The sequence below is a fragment of the Panthera onca genome, chromosome C1, assembly GCF_046562875.1.
Source record: "Panthera onca isolate mPanOnc1 chromosome C1, mPanOnc1 haplotype 2, whole genome shotgun sequence".
NCBI lineage: Eukaryota > Metazoa > Chordata > Mammalia > Carnivora > Felidae > Panthera > Panthera onca.
This window is the reverse complement of record NC_138346.1, coordinates 120,699,439-120,720,397: the sequence shown is the minus strand read 5'-3', so window position 1 is coordinate 120,720,397 and position 20,959 is coordinate 120,699,439. Positions and strand designations below refer to the sequence as shown.

The 20,959-nt window shown below is 38.5% G+C and overlaps 1 protein-coding gene across 4 annotated transcripts in view; it reads right to left on the bottom strand.

The window, feature by feature from the left end:
• The window catches only part of SPAG17 (sperm associated antigen 17), a 239,057-nt gene that overhangs the window by 83,705 nt on the left and 134,393 nt on the right, over positions 1-20,959 (bottom strand). For all 4 annotated transcript variants that reach the window (XM_060626305.3, XM_060626304.3, XM_060626306.3 and 1 more), the window contains exons 24-28: positions 19,963-20,076; positions 9,987-10,162; positions 7,965-8,082; positions 4,915-5,093; positions 2,410-2,569 (exon numbers count right to left, since the gene is read on the bottom strand). In XM_060626305.3, the coding sequence (XP_060482288.3) occupies positions 2,410-2,569; positions 4,915-5,093; positions 7,965-8,082; positions 9,987-10,162; positions 19,963-20,076 (747 nt within the window). The remainder of the gene's footprint in view (positions 1-2,409; positions 2,570-4,914; positions 5,094-7,964; positions 8,083-9,986; positions 10,163-19,962; positions 20,077-20,959) is intronic.

Below are 20,959 nucleotides of genomic sequence, written 5' to 3'. Positions count from 1 at the left end.
GCAATTCCACTCCTGGTTTACGTACTCAAGAGAAATGAAAATATCTGTCCACACAAAAACTTGTACAGAAATGTTTGCATCAGCTTTATTTGTAATTTCCTAAAAGTGGAAACGACCTATATGTCCATCATTGATGAATGTGTAAACAAAGTGTGGTATATCCATACAAGAGAATATTCTTCGGCTATAAAAATGAGGTACTGACACAAGTTACAACATAGATGACCCTTGAAAATATTACACTAGATAAAAAGAAACCAGTCACAAAAGGTCTTATATTGTATGCTTCTGTTCATATGAAATGTCCAGAATGTGTAAGTCCATAGAAACAGAAAGTAGATTAGTGTTTCCAAGGTCCTGGGTGGAGGGAAAAAGAGAGTGTTGGCTCACGGGTACTGGTTTTTGGGAGAGGGTGAGGAGAAAGATGAATAAATAGAGCACAGGGTTTTTGTTTTTTCCCACAGAGAGTAAAATTATTCTGTATGATATTGTAGTGGTAGGATTCACTACATTATGCATTTGTCAAAACTCTTAGAACTGTACATATCAAAGATTGAACCCTAATGCAAACTATGGACTTCAGTTAATAATAATGTATCAATATTGGTTCATCAAATGTAAGACATGTGTTTATTAATTATTTTAACGTTTATTCATTTTTTTTGAAAGATAGAGACGGAGCACAAGCAGGGGTGGGGCGGAGAGAGAAGGGGATCCAGAATCTGACGCAGGCTCCAGGTCCTGAGCCGTCAGCACAGAGCCCGACGCGGGGCTCGAACTCACGGACCGTGAGATCATGACCTGAGCCAAAGTCGGCCGCTCAACCGGCTGAGCCACCCAGGTGCCCCTGTTTTTGTTTTTAAAGTGAATGCATCACCTCGGATGGGAGGGCTTTGAAGAAATCTGGAGCACACCATGCTGGAGGTGGAAACTCTTTGGAACCCTGTGGGGTGCTAAGGAAAGTGGCCACCCTTACATGAAGTCCTCTCCTATCAGAAAAGGAAGGAGCCTTTGAGCTGGGGAGTTTGAAAGCTACGAGGATGCTTTCATTCACTTCAACCAAGGACCTTTTGCTACTACCAAAGGAAAGTCTATTTCACTAAATTTTGAGTAACCAAAAAAGGAATTCAATTTGCCTCTTGGTCGTTGGTTACTGTGGTGGTGGTGGGGAGGGGTGTGTGTGTGAAACTGACAAAGAAGATTAAATCCTGGTCTCAGACCATTTAAGTCAAATGAGAGATTGAGAAAAATTTGCAACGCAGGTGCCCAGATCCAAATCCCAGCTCTCCCACTTACTAGCTGAGAGGCCTCAAGGCAGTTATTTAACCTCTCTGTGTCTCAATTTCGTCATCTGTAAAGTGGGATTATTAAAATATATATCACACAGGGTTGCTATGAGGATTCACTGATTTAATACTTTAAAGTATTCAGAATTGTGCCTGGTACACAAACACACATGTCCTACATCTAAAGATCTCTTACAAATAAATATGTAAATAATGAACTTCCCAATGGTAAACAAGAAAATATGTGAATAGAAAAATTCATAAAGAAAAAAATTATTGAATATTCAACCTTATCAGTAATAAAGAAATGCAAATTAACACAATAATAAGATTATTAATTATCTATCAAATGGAATAAGATTAAGAGAATGAGGAAATCCAGCATCGGCAAGGGTATGAGGAAGGAAATATTTTAGTACAACACTGGAGGTAGGGGTGTAAATCGAGAATACCTCTGAGGAGAGCAATTTCATAATTTAGACTATGGCAGACACTGTTGGTTGCTTACTCAACTGTTACCCGACTTCTTTTTTCCCTACAGGTAGTGCGCATCTCCTGAGAAAAAGGCCAGAAACGTCAAATGCTTGTTTTTCCAGCTTAGGTCCCTGGCCAGGTCTAGTCAGTGAGATATAAGGGAAGGTCTTCTGGTGGGGGAAGGCGGTGGAATCCAGAAATGTTTTCCTCCCTGATAGACAGACAACCTTGAAAGTTCTTGTGTCCACTCTCTTCGCGTTTTGCTTTGAGGGTTACTACATGAGAACCTGGGGCCTTTGCAGCTCTGAGGAAAGTCAAGAGAACCAAAGAGATGCCTACTTAGAACCTTGACATTACCGATCTGGTCAACTAACCCTAAAACACTAGCCCAGCACTAGACCTAATGTGGAAGTGTATGTAATGGCATAGGAAAATGTTCGTTATTTACTACCACGAGAAGGAAGCCGTTCATGACAGTGTGTAATGCTGTGATTCCAATTAAAGTTTATACATATGTATATGCGTCTATGAGTATAGATGAATATATTCATAGAAAAGATGAGAAGTAAAAGAATAACAATAATGAACATTTATGGAGCATTTGAAGGCTTATTAAATCCATTATAAACTGAAAGGCTTCAATTATTACCTTTCTTTGTGATGACAATCTCAGATGGGATAATTTCTGATTTATGCTGAGAAGCCGTGTCCATAAAGTCACCGCTGTGAGGGCTTGTTGGCATTTCACCAGGAGGACAAACAGAACCTGAATCAGGACTACTGCTCACGGCACCATCGGCAAAGAGAATCTGAAGGAAAAGCGAAATCCTTACGTTCTCAGAAGCAAGCAAGAGGCTGGTTAACATTTAATGCTGTGTCAAACTGACATAAGTTAAAATAAATCCAAAGGGAAAACACTCTGCAGACCTCCAGACTCAGCAACACAAACATAATATAGGAGGATAGATTGGGAGCGCAGAGAGAATAGCTTACTATCCAGCAAAATAATATTATTTAATGTTTTCCATTTACCTTCTATTTTGTTTCCTTTCTTTTTATTTCTTGTCTTTTATTGGATTAACTTGAGTTTTTATTTTCTCCATTAAAAGATTTTTTTTAATGTTTATTTATTTTAGAGAGAGATAGAGCATGAGCCGAGGGGCAGAGAGAGAAGGAGACACAGAATCCGAGGCAGGCTTCAGGCTCCGAGCTGTTAGCATAGAGCTTGCTGCAGGGCTTGAACTCACGAACCGTGAGATCATGACCTGAGCCAAAGTTGAACACTTAACCAACTGAGCCATCCAGGAACCCCTATTTTCTCTATTCTTTATCCTTCCCCTATGTCACTGGAAAATTATGCACTCTGTTGCAACTTACATAATGACTACATTTAAAACTTTATCACATATTTAAATGTTTAGTGTCTGTCGATATCTATCTAGTAGATATGGTGTCTACAGGTGCTACAGATACATCTGTCTGGATCAATCTCTATCGCTCACCAATGAACATGACAAGAACCACCACCAGCTGCTGCTCATGAGAAATCTAACATCCATCCCGTCCATTCTGTACTAGGTAACTGGTTTCCTTTAGGAAGCTTTCGGGATTGTCTATCTGCACAGTCCCAAAACTGCACTACAACATATCTAGATGATCTTTTAAAGATTATTAGTATCAATCCTGACTGACTCTTGTTTAATCCAAAGTATTTTTTTTTTTTCGTTCTGGGAAAATTCCCTGTGTTGTTTCTTCCTTTATTTTCCTTCTTCACTCCCACCATTTTCTTCTTCTGGAGATTGTATTCTTCAGATCCCTTTTCCATGTCTCTTAACTTTTCTCTCCCTCACAATCCACTCCCCCACCCCCCCAATTTTCACAATTATTTTTCTTGTTTTTTTCTCCTTTTAAATTTTTATTTATTTTGTATTTTTAAAGTTTATTTATGTTGAGAAAGAGAGACAGAGAGAGACAGAGAGAGCATGCATGAGCAGAGGAGGGGCAGAGAGAGAGGGAGAGAGAGAGAAGCCCAAGCAGGTTCCACACTGTCAGTGCAGAGCCTGACACGGGGCTTGGACTCAATAACCATGAGATCATGACCTGAGCCAAAATCAAGAGTGGGTCACTTAACTGACTGAGCCACCCAGGAACCCCTCTTAAATTTTTAATTGAAGTATACTGACATACACTATTATCTGACTTTCAGGTGTACAACATAGTGATTTGATACACAATTGTCAGTTTTAGTATCTAAAAACTCTCGACTTTTTTTCCACAGCAACTGTTCTTTTTTTATTGTTATTTTATAGATTGTTAGCCTCTCAAGTGTCTGTCTATATTACTTCTACTCCCTTCCAAGTTTTTTGTTTAACTATGCTTCTTTTTAGGTGCTCTGTCTTTAATTTTTTATTATTCTGTAATTTACTTTCATGCAGTTGGTTTTTCTGTAGGGTTGATGGCTCTTGGGTGCACAGTCATATTTCTGTTTGAGGATCCCTGTTCACTTCTTGGTGGCGTAGCCTCTGGTCGCTGGGAAGGAATGGAGCAGGACACACATCTCCTGGGTATTTTGATGTCTGGTTGCCACCCTCCAGGTAGTAGTGAGTCACCTGGGACACTAACTCGATTTTCTGAGTGCAGATCTCCATCTGTGAAATGTCTGTGTTAAAACTTCTGAGTTTGAATTTTGCTGCAGGCTTTTCACTGTACATGTTTTAAACTTTCTTCTGTTTCTCCGTCAGTCTGATCTCACCTGACTTGCATTTTCTAGAAATTCTCACACAATTTTCATCCACTGATGACACATCTTGTTGTTTTCCAGTACAGTTGTGAATGCACTATTCAAAAGTATTTTTTTATTATTATTATTTTAAGGTGCCTTGAGAGGCAGAGGAGGCGAACACTGTGTTTAATCCTCAGCCTTGGGTCATATATAGAATAAGCTTATTTATAATAAGGATACAAATAGTCTTATTGGCAGACTATTCTATTCTATTCTATTCTACTGTTCTATTCTCAATTTTCCATCTCCGGTGTCACTCCATTTTCAAGTGGGTTGTCCTTCTTACCTACCACAACACTACTCCTGCCCCATAGCTTGTTTGTATTTTACTTTGCAGCAGGAAGGAGAATTATTTATCTAACATTCTCTTACCTGTGTGGATCCATCCAACATGTACTTGACAACAGTGCCTTGCCTGGTGATAACTCTTGATGCCTCCTGTTCCACTGGTGGCATCACCGTCTTATAGTACTCATAGTGCTTCACCTTCTGGGGGTAGCTCTGCCGGACCATGATGTCCCAAGTGGGTTCCTCATCCATAACATTCCCATCTGAAAAAAAAGCAAGCCTTAATGTGAACTGGGCAATGCTGTGTGGCCGGTGTTTTATCTTGTTGCTTAATTGTTTTCATTCTTCTGTCTACAGCTGAGTAATAGGGCAGTTTCCATGTCATGACCGATGGCGCAGAGCACTGGTTCTTTTCTACCTTTGCTATATGGTCAAATGTAGTAAAGAAGGTCGTCTGTAGGTACTCAATAGGTACCTTCTCTATGTACAACCCATTCTTTCTCATGAGTTCTAGGACACCTCTGGCAAAATTAGGAAGGAAGCAGAGCTTTGCTGTCCTTAGAGGTTCCCTTTTATCCCTGTTGGCACTTTTCTCTTGCCCTTGACTAAGCTCTTGCCCCTGGGTGCTCAATGCTCTCCTGGTGACCCCTGGCTGCCTGGAGCCTCAGGGGGAGTCACTCACTTCAGGCTTGCCCTTCCAAAATATTTCATCATTTTTCAGAGTTAACATCACCGATGCCCTCATCTCTAACCAAATCCAGATTTTTCTCAGCATTCTACTCTAAGCTGGCAATTAAGGAGAAAAGCACCTGGTAATTTCCTTCAAAAGAAAATATTAACGAGAATTCAGTTTTTGCTAACCAAATATTCTCCTCTTCTCAATTTGTAAAGTGGTTTATCAACATGTAATGATGGCATTTCAAGGACTGTATCAGGCTGATAGAAAAATATTTTGAAATGAGGGCCCTTCGTGATACCCTCTAAGTCACAGAAGTATTACTAACAATAAACTAATAAGCACTTACTTGGATGTTTTTATATGTTAAATGCTTTGTATATGTATTTTATTCAGCTCATCCCAGCAAACTTTTAAGGGAGACTTCACTTTCCAGGGTTTTGAAGAAATGGAGGCTGGAAAGGCTTATAGCTTTTCCAAGGTCACACAGTTAAGTGGCAGGCCTAGGAGTTGAACGGGTCTCTAGGCTTAACTGTTTTCTTATGTTGTAAAAACAACTGCTGCTACCATGACCCAAAACAAACAAAAACCACCCAAAACCTAACACTGGATTAGTATGCTCCAAATTAGACAGTATTTTCTCATTTAATACTTATAATAACCCTGTTTAGTATATGACACTATCTTATAAATGAAGAAATTCAGGTGGAGAGGGTTATGTCTTGTCCAAGGTCACCCAAGAAAGCTCTTTCTTCATATACCGCATGACCTTCCCTCCTTCTGTGCAAGGCTGACCCTAATGAAAACATTGCTCCTTTGGTATTTATGTCGTAATTATGTTCAGACTTGAATTAGGATATTCATAATATATGGAAAATTTTTAAAAGATTACATGTTCCAAGCAGAGTTATTATTAACCACATTGTCTCCATGACATAAGGATAAAAATATCAGGCTAGATAATGAAACTAATAAAAAAAGGTGGAAAGCTGGAATTTGATAATAGGATCAAGTGAACAAGCAGACAAATATGTTCTTATCTAGAAATATCCCTCTTAGTACACTCATAACATCTTTGACTTTGACTCTGGAAGACCCTTCATGGTCATCACACAGTCATCTCATCATGGAAAACCTGGGCCACTAGGAATCCTGGGAAATCGATTCCAAGATTCATGGTCTATTTTTAATAATTGATAAAGCCTAATGAAAAACAAGATTGAGACAAATCAGATCAACTGCAACATTTAGTTTCTTTTCATTTGGGTGGCAAGTAAATGTGACATTGAATTATTTTTCAATAGGCATACTCTTTTTCTTTGATAGATATACTTTTCCAATATGGTGTACATAAGGAAATTATAATAAAGAGAATATTTGGTTGTGAAAAAAGATCAAGACCCACTGATACAATACAACATTTATAGATGAAGAAACATGGTCTAGAGACAGTAAGTAACTGAAAGGGCCATACAGTCAGAACTCAAGTCCCAGGCCCATGTTTGCTTTGCTGCTTCTGTTAATTCTATTGCAATAGTGGGTCTCCATTTAAGTGATATGCAAATTCAGTCACCAACGTGGATGCCCCAATTAGGGTAAAGAAATCCTACTTGAACTTATTGTGACTAAGGTCACTCAACTCCTAAGTGGCAGAGATAAAAGTCCATTCTTGGTCCAGTGATGGCAAAGTCAGTGCTCTTAACAACTATTGTGGGCCCTGTCTTCCTGCCTCTACAAAGGGACACAGGTACATTAATTTGCTTGGCTGGTCAAAACAAAGGACAGTGAGCACAAAGAAGGGAGAGGCAAGTGCAGGTTGAATGCTTGAAGGAAACCAGTCTTGTTCTCAAGTATCAGCATATGATTTTATAATGTCTGTTATTTCTGTATGGCCTCTAGGCTTTGCCATCACTGGACCAAGAATGGACTTTTATCTCTGCCACTTAGGAGTTGAGTGACCTTAGGCAAATTAATGAACCTCCCGAAGCCTCAATTTATTTTGTAAAATGGAATTACTAGGACTTAGCTTAAAATAGTTGTATTTTTAAAAAATGTTTATTTATTTATTTTGAGAGAGAGAGAGAGAGAGAACATGAGCAGGGAGGGCCAGAGAGAACCCCAAGCAGGCTCCTGGCCTACAGTGCAGAGCCCAATGCGGGGCTTGATATCATGAACCATGAGATCATCATCTGAGCCAAAATCAAGAGTTGGATGTTCAACCGACTGAACCACCCAGGCGCCCCTATAATAGTTGTATTTTTTCATGTATATTAAATACTTAGTGCCAAGCTATCAGTAAATGCTCAGAAAATGAGGGTTATTATTATTATTAGCCTATTGTTCATTATTAACAAGTATATTTAACTAGTAGGAAAATACACACTTTCAATGGTGATTTAATTGTTTTCTATATTTTTTTGCTCCACTCCCTCCTTGCTCTACACCGGCTAACACTCACCTGTAGACTCTTGCCCAATGAAGGTTACTAGGAGCCCATTGGGGCAAGACACATTTAGGTTTTGGAAAGTGGGAACATAAAGAGTCTCCTGTAAAACAGGTTCTGGTTCCACTTCTTCCTGTAAATAATTTAACATGTGAATAATTGTTATTTTCTAAATGAGCTATTGATTTATTACAACTAAGCATGGACTTGCTGAGTGCTTAACATATGACTTGCCCATGACTAGTGGGCCCTGTGATGGAACCTATAAAATGCATGAGTCTCTACCTTTGTGCAATTTATATTCTATATTGTAGAATGGTACATAGACATGTGAAACAATTAAATTATAGTACCAAATTGTTGGCACATCTCTCCTCAAAAAATGAAGATATCAAAGTTAATGAGAATAGTTAGGAAAGGATCATGGAGGAGTTGGGCCTTGAAGTAGGCCTTGAATGATATCTCTGTTTGCAAGTGTGGGTGTAAAGGCTGACCACATTCCCACTACCCACTTTGTGTATTTTTTAAAGTTTGGGTGTTAGAGATGTTATGCTGTTAGGATATGTGTCCTTATTTTTCTCTAATAAGCAGGCATTACTTTTGTAGTAAGTAAAAACAATTTAAAAAGGGCATAAAAAGATTATTTATAAACTGATGAAGTTTGGGTGTGTCTAGGGAAAAATCCTAATTAATTTTCTGCCAACTATGCCCGAATACCTGGTTGGTTAATTGCATTCCAGAATCAAAGTTATTTGGTTGCTTCCAACCAACCCCTCACAATAATAATTTCAGGTTTTCCAGTCGGCTTTCTTTCCAGTTAGCCACTGAAGTCATTCCAACCGATCCCTTGTTTCTGGATCTTTAGTTTATTCTAATTAGTCTTCTACTGTTGATCATTTAAATTGCTCTGCCTTTGTTACTAACAAATAATAAAATCTGAAAAGTTAGCTAAAAATCAATTAAAAATACAAAACCAAATTAAGAGGAAAGAAATTATGAAATTCTGTAAAATGAATAATACTGCTTAAAGACATGAACCTTGCCATGACAAATCTACCATTACACAAAAAACCAGTAATTATCTCCCATCCTTCCATTAGCGTCACTTTTTAAAAATTTTAGGAGAGCTGACTGGTTTGCTACCAAATTGCTTTCAGTCAAATTAGTGAATTATCCAGGGCTATTCTGCTCAAACACCATGCAATTTTCATTTAGCAAGGGTCAAGTGTCCTGGCTTGAGAAAAGTCATCTTGCAGTAAAGCTAAATAAATATGGTACAGAGAGGCTAAGTAGCATACAAACCCCATAAGTTTTAAAGGGCCGAGGTCTGAAATCAAGATCCCTGATCTCTTTTTAACACGTTTTTTTTATTCTAACGAGTTGAGTGTTTATAAATTGTACAAACTGCACAGCTGTTCTAGTAAATGCCTAAAGAGTCAAGAGTTCATCAGTGGTTTTCTTCTTGCTCCTCTTTTGATCTGTATTCTTCTATCAGGAACATGTTTGGAACCAAAGCCTCTGTGAGTGTGTGTTTGCATTGGGTGGCAGGTTGGAGGTACAGGGTGAACTGGTCTTTAGCCAGAAGCAGACTGTCCTTCAATCCTTGGCATATAAATCTAAGCCCAAGTTTACCAAATGGAAGCATTTCCATTATTTAATTAAAGATACTCCTCTTTCAATTGTTATTTATCTAATGAAGCTAAATAAAGTACTTAGAGAATGGTAGGAACTTAACCAACCAAAAGCAAAGAAAACTCAAGAAACAGAGTGGCAAAAAAGGCTGAGCTTGTCCTGCTGAGTTTAGAATGAAAGACCTGAGAGAGATGTATATGACAATATGTCTCCTGGCATAGGGACCCAACTCCTGTGTGCACATCTCTTCTCATTCATTCAAAATTGAAACTCCAGGGAATGTTAATTCATTTGCACAAGAATGTATATGTAGTGCAATAACACTATGGACCTAACTCATGATTTAAAAAAAAGTTAACACTGAGGTAGGAGTAGAGTTTTGGGATCCATGGCAAGTCCCTGTACCTTTTTCTCTTCTTCTTTTGGGTGTTCCTCTTCTTTAATTGATTCTCTGGGTTTTTCTTTGCCTTTTGATTTTGGTTTTCCTTTGCCTTGAGGAACAGTCACTACGACAGGAATTACTGTTGCAGTAAGTGCTGATGGGATATTCAACATTGTGTCCAAATTAGGATCCTTATCTTCTATAAAGAGAAAAGGAGAAAACAAGTAAATTAGACATTCATATTGGGTATGTTTGTTAAATAAAATTGGTATCACAAACATTTACACCAGTTGGCAACAATTTTTACCTTGCTGAATATGATTTTTTCAGTTGGATAGATTTCAGGGGTAATGTAGTCATTTAAAATCAGAATTGTAAACATTGGGATACAGGTGCCCCTATGACTTAGCACTCCTGTATCCTTTGGATAAACTCCTAGTAGTGCTATTTCTAAGTCGTAGGGTAGTTCTATTTTTAATTTTTTGAGGAACCTCCACTGGGTGTTGTATGTATGTGATGAACCATGGGAATCTACCCCCAAAACCAAGAGCACACTGTACACACTGTATGTTAGCCAATTTGACAATAAATTATATTTAAAAACCAATAAAATAGGGAGGAGAAGATGGCGGCATAGGAGGACGCTGGGATCACCTGGTCCAGCTGATCACTTAGATTCCACCCACACCTGCCTAAATAACCCAGAAAAACACCAGAAGACCAGCAGAACGGACTCTCCAGAGCCAAGCATAGACGAGAGGCCCATGGAAGAGAGTAGGAAGGGCAGAGAGGTGGTGCGTGCTACATGGACTGGAGGGAGGGAGCCGGGGTGGTGGAGGGGCAGCCAGCCCACCCAGCAAGGCAGAGCCCCTGAATCTGGCTTGCAAAAGTGGAGGGCCGGACAGAGTGTGTTCTGACAGCCAGCAGGACTTAACATATGGAATGTTAAAAGTCAGCAGCTCTGCTCGGAGAGCGGGAGGGTGAGAGGATGCCAGGAGGGAGAGATGTTGAGCCCTGGAAGACAGAGCTCAGCTTGGTGGGGAACAAAGGCACTGGCAAGCGCCATTTCCCTCTCCCATCCCCCAGCCGAAATTCCAAAGGGAACCAGTTCCCATCACGAACTTGCTGGCACTGTGCAAACACCCAACGCTGTACTTCTGTGGATCCATCCCTCCCTTCCAGTGCTGCAAGGCCCTTCCTGCAGCGGACCACTGATGGCAAAGCAAGCTGAGCCTACCCCTCCCATCCTGGTGCACCTTGTGGATCCACCCCAGCTAATACGCCAGACCCCATTGAAGCAGCACCACAAACCTGGCAGTGTGCAAGTAGCCCAGACAGGGGCCACACCACTCCACAGTGAGTCCTACCCCTGGGAAAGGGGAAGATAAGGTACACACCAGTCTTTGGCCCCAGCAGTGGGTCTGACTGTGGCCCCGCCCACCAACACAAGTTACTCCAGAAAGCACAGGGGAAGTTCCCTGCAGTTCCACACCACCCCAGGGACTATCCAAAATGATGAAACGGAAGAATTCTCCTCAAAAGAAACTCCAGGAAGTAGCAACAGCTAATGAATTGATCAAAAATGACTTAAGCACTCTAACGGAACAAGAATTTAGAATAATAGTCATAAAAATAATTGCTGAGCTTGAAAAACGTATAGAGGACAGCAGAGAAGCTATTGCTACAGAGATCAAGGGATTAAGAAATAGTCATGAGGAGCTAAAAAATGCTATAAATGAGGCACAAAATAAAATGGAGGTGAACACAGCTCGGATTGAAGAGGCAGAGGAGAGAATAGGTGAATTAGAAGATAAAAATTATGGGAAAAGAGGAAGCTGATAAAAAGAGAGATAAAAAAAAATCCAGCAGTATGAGGGGAGAATTAGAGAACTAAGTGATGCAGTCAAATGTAACAATATCCGTATGATAGGAATTTCAGAAGAGGAAGAGGGAGAGAAAGGGGCTGAAGGTGTACTTGAAAAAATCATAGCTGAGAACTTCCCCGATCTGGGGAAGGAAAAAAGCATTGAACTCCAAGAGGCACAGAGAACTCCCTTCAGACGTGACTTGAATCGATCTTCTGCATGACGTATCATAGTGAAACTGGCAAAATACAAGGATAACAAGAAAATTCTGAAAGCAGCTAGGGATAAACATGCTCTATATACAGCTCTATAAACATATAAAGGGAGACCGATAAGACTAGTGACAGACCTATCTACTGAAACTTGGCAGGCCAGAAAGGAATGGCAGGAAATCTTCAATGTGATGAACAGAAAAAATATGTAGCTGAGAATCCTTTATCCAACAAGTCTGTAATTCAGAATAGAAGGAGAGATAAAGGTTTTCCAAAACACACAAAAACTGAAGAAATTCATCACCACTAAACCAGCCCTACAAGAGATACTAAGGGGGATTCTGTGAGACAAAGTACCAGAGACATCACTACAAGCATGAAACCTACAGACATCACAATGACTCTAAACCCATATCTTTCTATAATAACACTGAATGTAAATGGACTAAATGCTCCAACCAAAAGACATAGGGTATCAGAATGGGTAAAAAAATCAAGACCCATCTATTTGCTGTTTACAAGAGACTCATTTTAGACCTGAGGACACCTTCAGATTGAAAGTGACAGGATGGAGAACTATCTATCATGCTACTGGAAGTCAAAAGAAACCTGGAGTAGCCATACTTATATCAGACAAACTAGACTTTAAATTAAAGGCTGTAACAAGAGATGAAGAGGGGCATTATATAATCATTACAGGGTCTATCCATCAGGAAGAGCTAACAATTATAAATGTCTATGCGCCGAATACAGGAGCCCCCAAATATATAAAACAATTACAAACATAAGCAACCTTACTGATAAGAATGTGGTAATTTCAGGGGACTTTAATACTCTACTTACAACAATGGGTAGATCATCTAGACACAGGATCAATAAAGAAACAAGGGCCCTGAATGATACATTGGATCAGATGGATTTGACAGATATATTTAGAACTCTGCATGCCAAAGCAACAGAATATACTTTCTTCTCGAGTGCACATGGAACATTCTCCAAAATAGATCACATACTGGGTCACAAAACAGCCCTTCATAAGTATACAAGAATTGAGATCATACCATGCACACTTTCAGACCACGATGCTATGAAGCTTGAAATCAACCACAGGAAAAAGTCTGGAAAACCTCCAAAAGCATGGAGGTTAAAGAACACCCTACTAAAGAATGAGTGGGTCAACCAGGCAATTAGAGAAGAAATTTAAAAATATATGGAAACAAACGAAAATGAAGATACAACAATCCAAACGCTTTGGGATGCAGTGAAGGCAGTCCTGAGAGGAAAATACACTGTAATCCAGGCCTATCTCAAGAAACAAGAAAAATCCCAAATACAAAACCTAACAGCACACCTAAAGGAAATAGAAGCAGACCAGCAAAGACAGCCTAAATCCAGCAGAAGGAGAGAAATAATAAAGATCAGAGCAAAAATAAACAATGTAGAATCTAAAAAAACTGTAGAGCAGATCCATGAAACCAAGAGTTGGTTTTTTGAAAAAATAAACAAAATTGATAAACCTCTAGCCAGGCTCCTCAAAAAGAAAAGGGAGATGACCCAAATAGATAAAATCATGAATGAAAATGGAATTATTACAACCAATCCCTCAGAAATACAAACAATTATCAGGGAATATTATGAAAAATTATATGCCAAGAAACTGGATAACCTGAAAGAAATGAACAAATTCCTAAGCACCCACACCCTTCCAAAACTAAAACAGGAAGAAATAGAAAAACTTGAACAGACTCATAACCAGCAAAGAAATTGAATCAGTTACCAAAAATCTCCCAACAAATAAGAGTCCAGGACCAGATGGCTTCCCAGGGATATTCTTCCCAGGGATATTCTACCAGATATTTAAAGCAGAGATAATACCTATCTTTCTCAAGCTGTTCCAGAATTAGAAAGGGAAGGAAAACTTCCAGACTCATTCTGTGAAGCCACTATTACTTTGATTCCTAAACCAGACAGAGACCCAGCAAGAAAAAGACAACTACAGGCCAATATCCCTGATGAATATGGACGCAAAAATTCTCAATAAGATACTAGCAAATCGGATTCAACAGCATATAAAGCATGATCAAGTGGGATTCATTCCTGGGCTGCAGGGCTGGTTCAACATTTGCAAATCAATCAATGTGATACATCACATTAATAAAAGAAAAGAAAAGAACCATATGATCCTGTCAATCGATGCAGAAATTCAGCATCCTTTCTTGATAAAAACCCTCAAGAAAGTCGGGATAGAAGGAATTTACTTAAACATCATAAATGCCATTTATGAAAAGCCCACAGCAAATGTCATTGTCAACGGGGAAAAACAGAGCTTTCCCCGAGATCAGGAACACGACAGGGATGTCCACTCTCACCACTGTTGTTTCACATAGTATTGGAAGTGCTAGCATCAGCAATCAGACAACAAAAGGAAATCAAAGGCATCAAAATTGGCAAAGATGAAGTCAAGCTTTCACTTTTTGCAGATGACATGATATTATACATGGAAAACCCGACAGACTCCACCAAAAGTCTGCTAGAACTGATACATGAATTCAGGAAAGTTGCAGGATACAAAATCAATGTACAGAAATCAGTTGCATTCTTATACACTAATAATGAAGCAACAGAAAGACAAAGAAACTGATCCTATTCACAATTGCACAAAGAAGACATCCAGATGGCCAACAGGGACATGAAAAGATGCTCAATGTCACTCCTCATCAGGGAAATACAAATCAAAACCACACTGAGATGCTACCTCACACCAGTCAGAGTGGCTAAAATGAACAAATCAGGAGATTATAGATGCTGGCAAGGATGTGGAGAAATGGGAATGCTCTTGCACTGTTGGTGGGAATGCAAACTGGTTCAGCCGCTCTGGAAAACAGTGTGGAGGTTCCTCAAATTAAAAATAGATCTACCCTATGACCCGGGAATAGCACTGCTAGGAATTTACCCAAGGGATATAGGAGTGCCGATACATAGGGGCACTTGTACCCCAATGTTTATAGTAGCACTTTGAACAGTAGCCAAATTATGGAAAGAGCCTAAATTTCCATCAACTGATGAATGGATAAAGAAATTGTGGTTTATATACACAATGGATACTACTTGGCAATGAGGAAGAATGAAATATGGCCTTTTGTAGCAACGTGGATGGAACTGGAGAGTGTTATGCTAAGTGAAATAAGTCACACAGAGAAAGACAGATACTGTATGTTTTCACTCTTATGTGGATCCTGAGAAACTTACCAGAAGACCATGGGGAAGGGGAAGAAAAAAAAAACAGAGAGGGAGAGAGCCAAACCATAAGAGACTCTTAAAAACTGAGAATAAACTGAGGGTTGATGGGGGATGGGAGGGAGAGGAGGGTGGGTGATGGGTATTGAGGAGGGCACCTTTTGGGATGAGCACTGGGTGTTGTATGGAAACCAATTTGACAATAAATTTCATATTGAAAAAAAATAAAAACCAATAAAATAAAATAATATATAAGGCCTGAAAAGAATCAGAATTATAGTTAAAAAAATCTCAGGTACTGAATACTTTGACATATTTGATGCCATTATTTCACATGTTCTTGCCTTCCCGTCTATATTATGAACTCCTAATTATAGGGCAATAACTGTATATTTGAGAAATATTTATTGAGAGGCTCTTATATGCAAAATATTTGGACCAGTGGGTAATAATAACAAAATGTATAAAAGACCTTATGAAGCCAATATAGTCTAAATAAGATTTATACTCAAATAGCTTCAATACAAGGACATATTAAATAGGAAAATAAGGGATACAGATAAGGAAATTCAGAAAAGAAATTTGTTTGTTTAGTTGAGATGATAAAAAGAAGTCATAGAAGATTGATTTTATGCTTAATATAGCAATGGATTGTCAGAATTGTCAAAGGAGAGCTGATCTCTGAAGGAATTATGTTGGAATCTTCTGAGCATAATTTGCATCTTGAGTTCTATTCTCCTCTGGGTTCCAGAGTAATACTCCCATGTGAATCTCCTCTTCCTTCTTTGGGCAATTTCTTTCTGTCTCTTTACTGGTTCTTCCTGTCTCGTGAATCCTTAACTGTCATTAAATTTCAAGGATTCTTCCCTTATGCTTACACAAAGGATGTGTTTTAACTCTGGCTACTCATAATAATTACTCACTGAATTACAAAAAAAAAAAAAAAAAGAGCTCAGTACTCTCCCACCCCCTTGACCCTCTGAATCAGACTCTCTATGGATGAGGTGTATGTATTTACACCTGTGAAAAATCACATGTGATTGTGATACACAGCCAGGACTGAGCACCTTTATTACATACAATAGACCTGAATATCTCATATACTACTGGAGGCCCAACTATCATCTACATACTGATGACTCCAAAATTTACATCTCAAGGCATGACCTTTCTTTCTGAGCATCAGAGTCGTATGTGCAACTGCCTTTAGACATCTCCCCTGGTTGTCGTACTGGAGATGTTTCAAACCCAGTGATTCTCTCTTTTCCTAGGAAAGGAAACTCCATGTACTCAAATCTCATTTAATGACCAATCAAGCACCACATTTCCCAAGTTAGACAGTGAGGCCTTTTGCATTTTCTCTTTTTGGCTGACCCTATATAACCAGTCACCAAGCCATCAGAAATTTCTCTTGAATGATGCCTCTGCTATCTAGTCCTCCCTTTGCTTGTAGTCTCACTGATCTCTTGATTTTCTGTAGTAGGCTCCTAACTGGTATGACACCTCCAATACCACCATTTCAGTGTATTCTTCAAACTATCACTAAAATTATATTCCTAATATGAAATCCAAGCATGTCACTTCCCTTCCCTTACTTAAACACCTCTGACACTCACTGATCTTATAGGGCATACAGGACTCATTTTCCTCCACTCCAGCCACACTCAACTTTTCACCTTTCTGTAAAGATGGCATGCTTTTACACAATTGTACATTTATACAAATGGTTCTTACTATCTAGAATTGCCTTTCCTTGTTGCTTTGTCTGGATAGTTCCCATTCGTCTCTAAAGTACCACCGCAGATGCTGTATTTTCTCTCTGAAGTATTTTCTAGCTGCCCCTGGACCTCTGTTTATATATAATTTCTAGCACTTCTGCAGTTATTTCTCTATTTATGTTTTCTCTCCCCATTAGACAATGAGTTTTTTTGAGTAGATATGCTATGGTTTTATTCGTCATCATGGCTCAGTGCCAGCAAGATCCCTGACCCATAGGAAGTACAGTATATAAACAAGTGAATGATGTCCAGTTATAGGCAGTTGGAAACTCCTCTCTCTCATCCCCATCCACTTACTCATTCAGTAAATATTTGTTGAGTACCTACTATCATGAACTAGGAATTGGGTAACCAATGACGAACGAGGCTACAGGGAATTTACACTGTAATGGGTAGACAAATGAAAAAACCCTCAGGTACAATGGCATGTGTTATGTCCATGATAGAGGAGGTACAGGGGTCCATGGGAACACAAAAGAAGGGAATCGAACACAAATGCCTCTATACAACTTATACTTTGACTATACTACACAGTTTGCCTTTCCATAAACAAGTCGTGCTTTTATGTTACTGAGATTTTGTACACACTGTTCTTAGTAATTAGAATTCCCTTTTCCTTTGATTCTTTGCTTAGGCAATTCCAACTCACTTCCAAAGACCCAGTTCACATGCTACCGCCACTTGATCTGTGAAGTCTTTCTCAGAGCAAGCAATCTGTAAGCTGAGACCTGAAGGATGGTAGGAAGCTTAACTGTCATAAGTGGCGGTACATGCAGCAGGAGAAAGTGGTCCGAACAAGAGGCAAAGCATGAGCAAATGGCCAGAGATAAGAGAAAGCACTCAAGGAACTAAAAGTCACAAAAAGAATCGGGTAGGTGGAAACCACCCAGATGTCCACCAACAGACGAATGGATAAATAAAATGTGCCATATACATATCACAGAATACTATTCAGTCTTAAAAAGGAAGGAAATTCTGCAATGTGCAACAACACTGATGGATCCTTGAGGAAATTATGCTTAGTGAAATAATCCAGTCGCAGAAAGACAAATACTGTACGATTCCATTTACATGAGTTATCTAAAATAGTCAAAATAATAGAATCAAAGTGTAAAATGGCGGTGCCAGGGGTTCAGGGAGAAGGAAATGGGGAGTTATTACTCAATGGGTAAAAAGTTTCAGTTAAGCAAGATGAATAAGCTCTGGAAAGCTGTATATACCCAATTAAGGGGGGGGATAACCGGACTGGAAATTTGTTTAGTTATTAGCAGATAAAAGTTCTTAAGTATTACTATTATGTGCATACGTAAGGAGTTTATATTTTTTGTAAAGACTCATGCCTCCAATATTTTTAATACACGAAAAGTAAACCATTACTTTTTTTTTAAGTTTGGATTTTAATTCGTTCGTTAACATGCTTTGTTATATTGGTTTCAGGTGTACAATATCGCGATTCAACAATTCCGTACGTCATCCTATGCTCATCATGACAAGTGTACTCCTTAATCCCTAATTGCTCTCTATAACTAAGAGTCTATTTCTTAAAAATAAAAGTCTGTCTCTTGATTTGTCTCTCTCTCTCTCTCTTTTCCCTTTGCTCATTTGTTTTGTTTCTCAAATTCCACATATGAGTGAAATCATATGGTATTTGTCTTTCTCTGCCTGATTTATTTCACTATAGTGTCTATAGTATAGACTTTTGAACAGTATTTGTTCTTCTAATCCATGAGCGTTGGGATGCCTTTCCACTTGTTTCACACTGGAAACAATTTCAAATGCAGTACTTATAACTTGAAATTAGGAACATTTGTTTTAAATGGAATACTTGCACAATAACTTAAGGATTAAATAAAAAATAGGGAAATCACTTAAGAAACAGCAGCAGTAGAGTTGATTGTAGAGTGTAAATGTCTTAATCTGAAATCATGATAAGAATGGATAGGACTTTTTAGTGACTGTGTATGATAATGAATCTAATACATAATTTGTTAGGCACAGAATGACTTCAAGTGCTGGCTCAGAAACAAACCAAATACAAAATTAAACGATAAAACCCCAAATAAAACAAAAATACTAACAAATTTAATGGGCTCTCTGACTCACTAGAGTACTACAATATTTTGTACAAGGTAAGAAAAAGATTATAACGATCCAATGGAATATTGTCTCTGCATAAAAAGAGCTAGATAGCAAGGCAGATAAAACTACACATAGTTTTAAGGCTATATAGCATAGGGATTATCTTTTGATTTTGTAAAGTTTTTTCTTTTTAATGAAATCTGTGTGTTTAGATCCTTGTAACATGCATGGGAACCCACAAGATTTCCTAGTTGGTTCTTGGTTAAGTGACATATTATTTTGTGGTTTGTAAGGAAATAGCTTCCAGTTGGAGAATTTGTTCATTAAAAGCGGGGTAAAGAAATCCTTCAAGATGTCCGGTGAATGGCTCCTTTAAGGCTGTTAAGTTCTGAAGTACATTGAGATTCCACAATCACAGGATTCGTAAAAATATTATTATGTGGAAAACCAAAAGGATTCCTTGAGAAATCATGCTTTTTTTTGGCACCAACTAATGGACTTATTTTCCTGGGCTAGTTAACAAAGATAACTGAAATTATTTATCTATCTATCTATAAAATTTTATATGTATATGTGACTATATTTAAAATTACATATGATAAGTTCTTTTTCAAATGTCAAAGCGCTGTTTTTTTCTATGTATGAAAGATTATACATGTACATATATGTAAATACACATGTATATATACACACTCACACATATATTCCCACCTTTCAGGAAAAGAGGGGCATTAAATCAGAATGTGTTTATCAACAAGTGAGCAGGTTGAGGATGGACAGGTACCGTTGGTCATGGGACACTTATCCTTGCTGTTGTGTTTATTTTACCTGGTGTCATTCCACTTGGTCCATAGTAACTTATTGAGAGGCAGATGCCATTTTCTAAGGTGGCTGAAAAAGATCCAAACTTGCTGACAGCTTTATTCCCTGCATCTGATTCTTCTAAAAGACAAAATCAAATCAAGGACATTTCCATTTTATTAAAAAGAAATATAAGCAAAATCAGTGCAAAGTGGAAATCGTGTATATAAAAACATAGATATGATTTTTCTTAATGTTTATTTAATTTTAAGAGAGAGAGAGACGGAGCAGGAGTGGGGGAGGGGTAGAGGGAGAGAGGGAGACACAGAATCCGAAGCAGGCTCCAGGCTCTGAGCTGTCAGCACAGAGCCTGACACGGGGCTTGAACCCATGAACTGTGAGATAATGACCTGAGCTGAAGTCAGCCGCCCAACTAACGGAGCCACCCAGGCACCCCAAAACACGGATATGATTAAGTAAATTATTGATATATATGTATATACCAATAAATCACTATGAAATAATTAGAAAACTTTGTTTTTGAAGAATATTTAATGAGTAAGAAAATGTTCCTGATCATAAAGTAAGAAATACACTATGATAGCAGTTACCGCTGTGGTGACAGAATTATGGGCAACTGTTAATTTCTTTAAATATTCAAATTTCATAATTTTTTAAAAATAATAAACCACATATTCTTATATCAGGCAAAACGAAGAAAAGTAACTAAAAATTTTATGTTTTAAGTTCTTGGGTACATTCAAACTTGTCAAGCATTGTGTTTTTGAGTTTGGAGAACACTGTGATCATAACTGAATCTACTGGTAAGATTTAGTTATATATTTTATTAGTAACTTGAGTTCAAAACGTTTGATTGACTCTTCCCTTTTGCAGGTATAATCCATGTCACATTGGGCAGGAAGCATTTAGTCTTCCCAGGTGGTGCTGCCTGGAGATGTTAAATAGTGTTATCAGGACGTTTCATGGTGTATAATCACAGGACGTCTACCTGGAGCTCCCAACT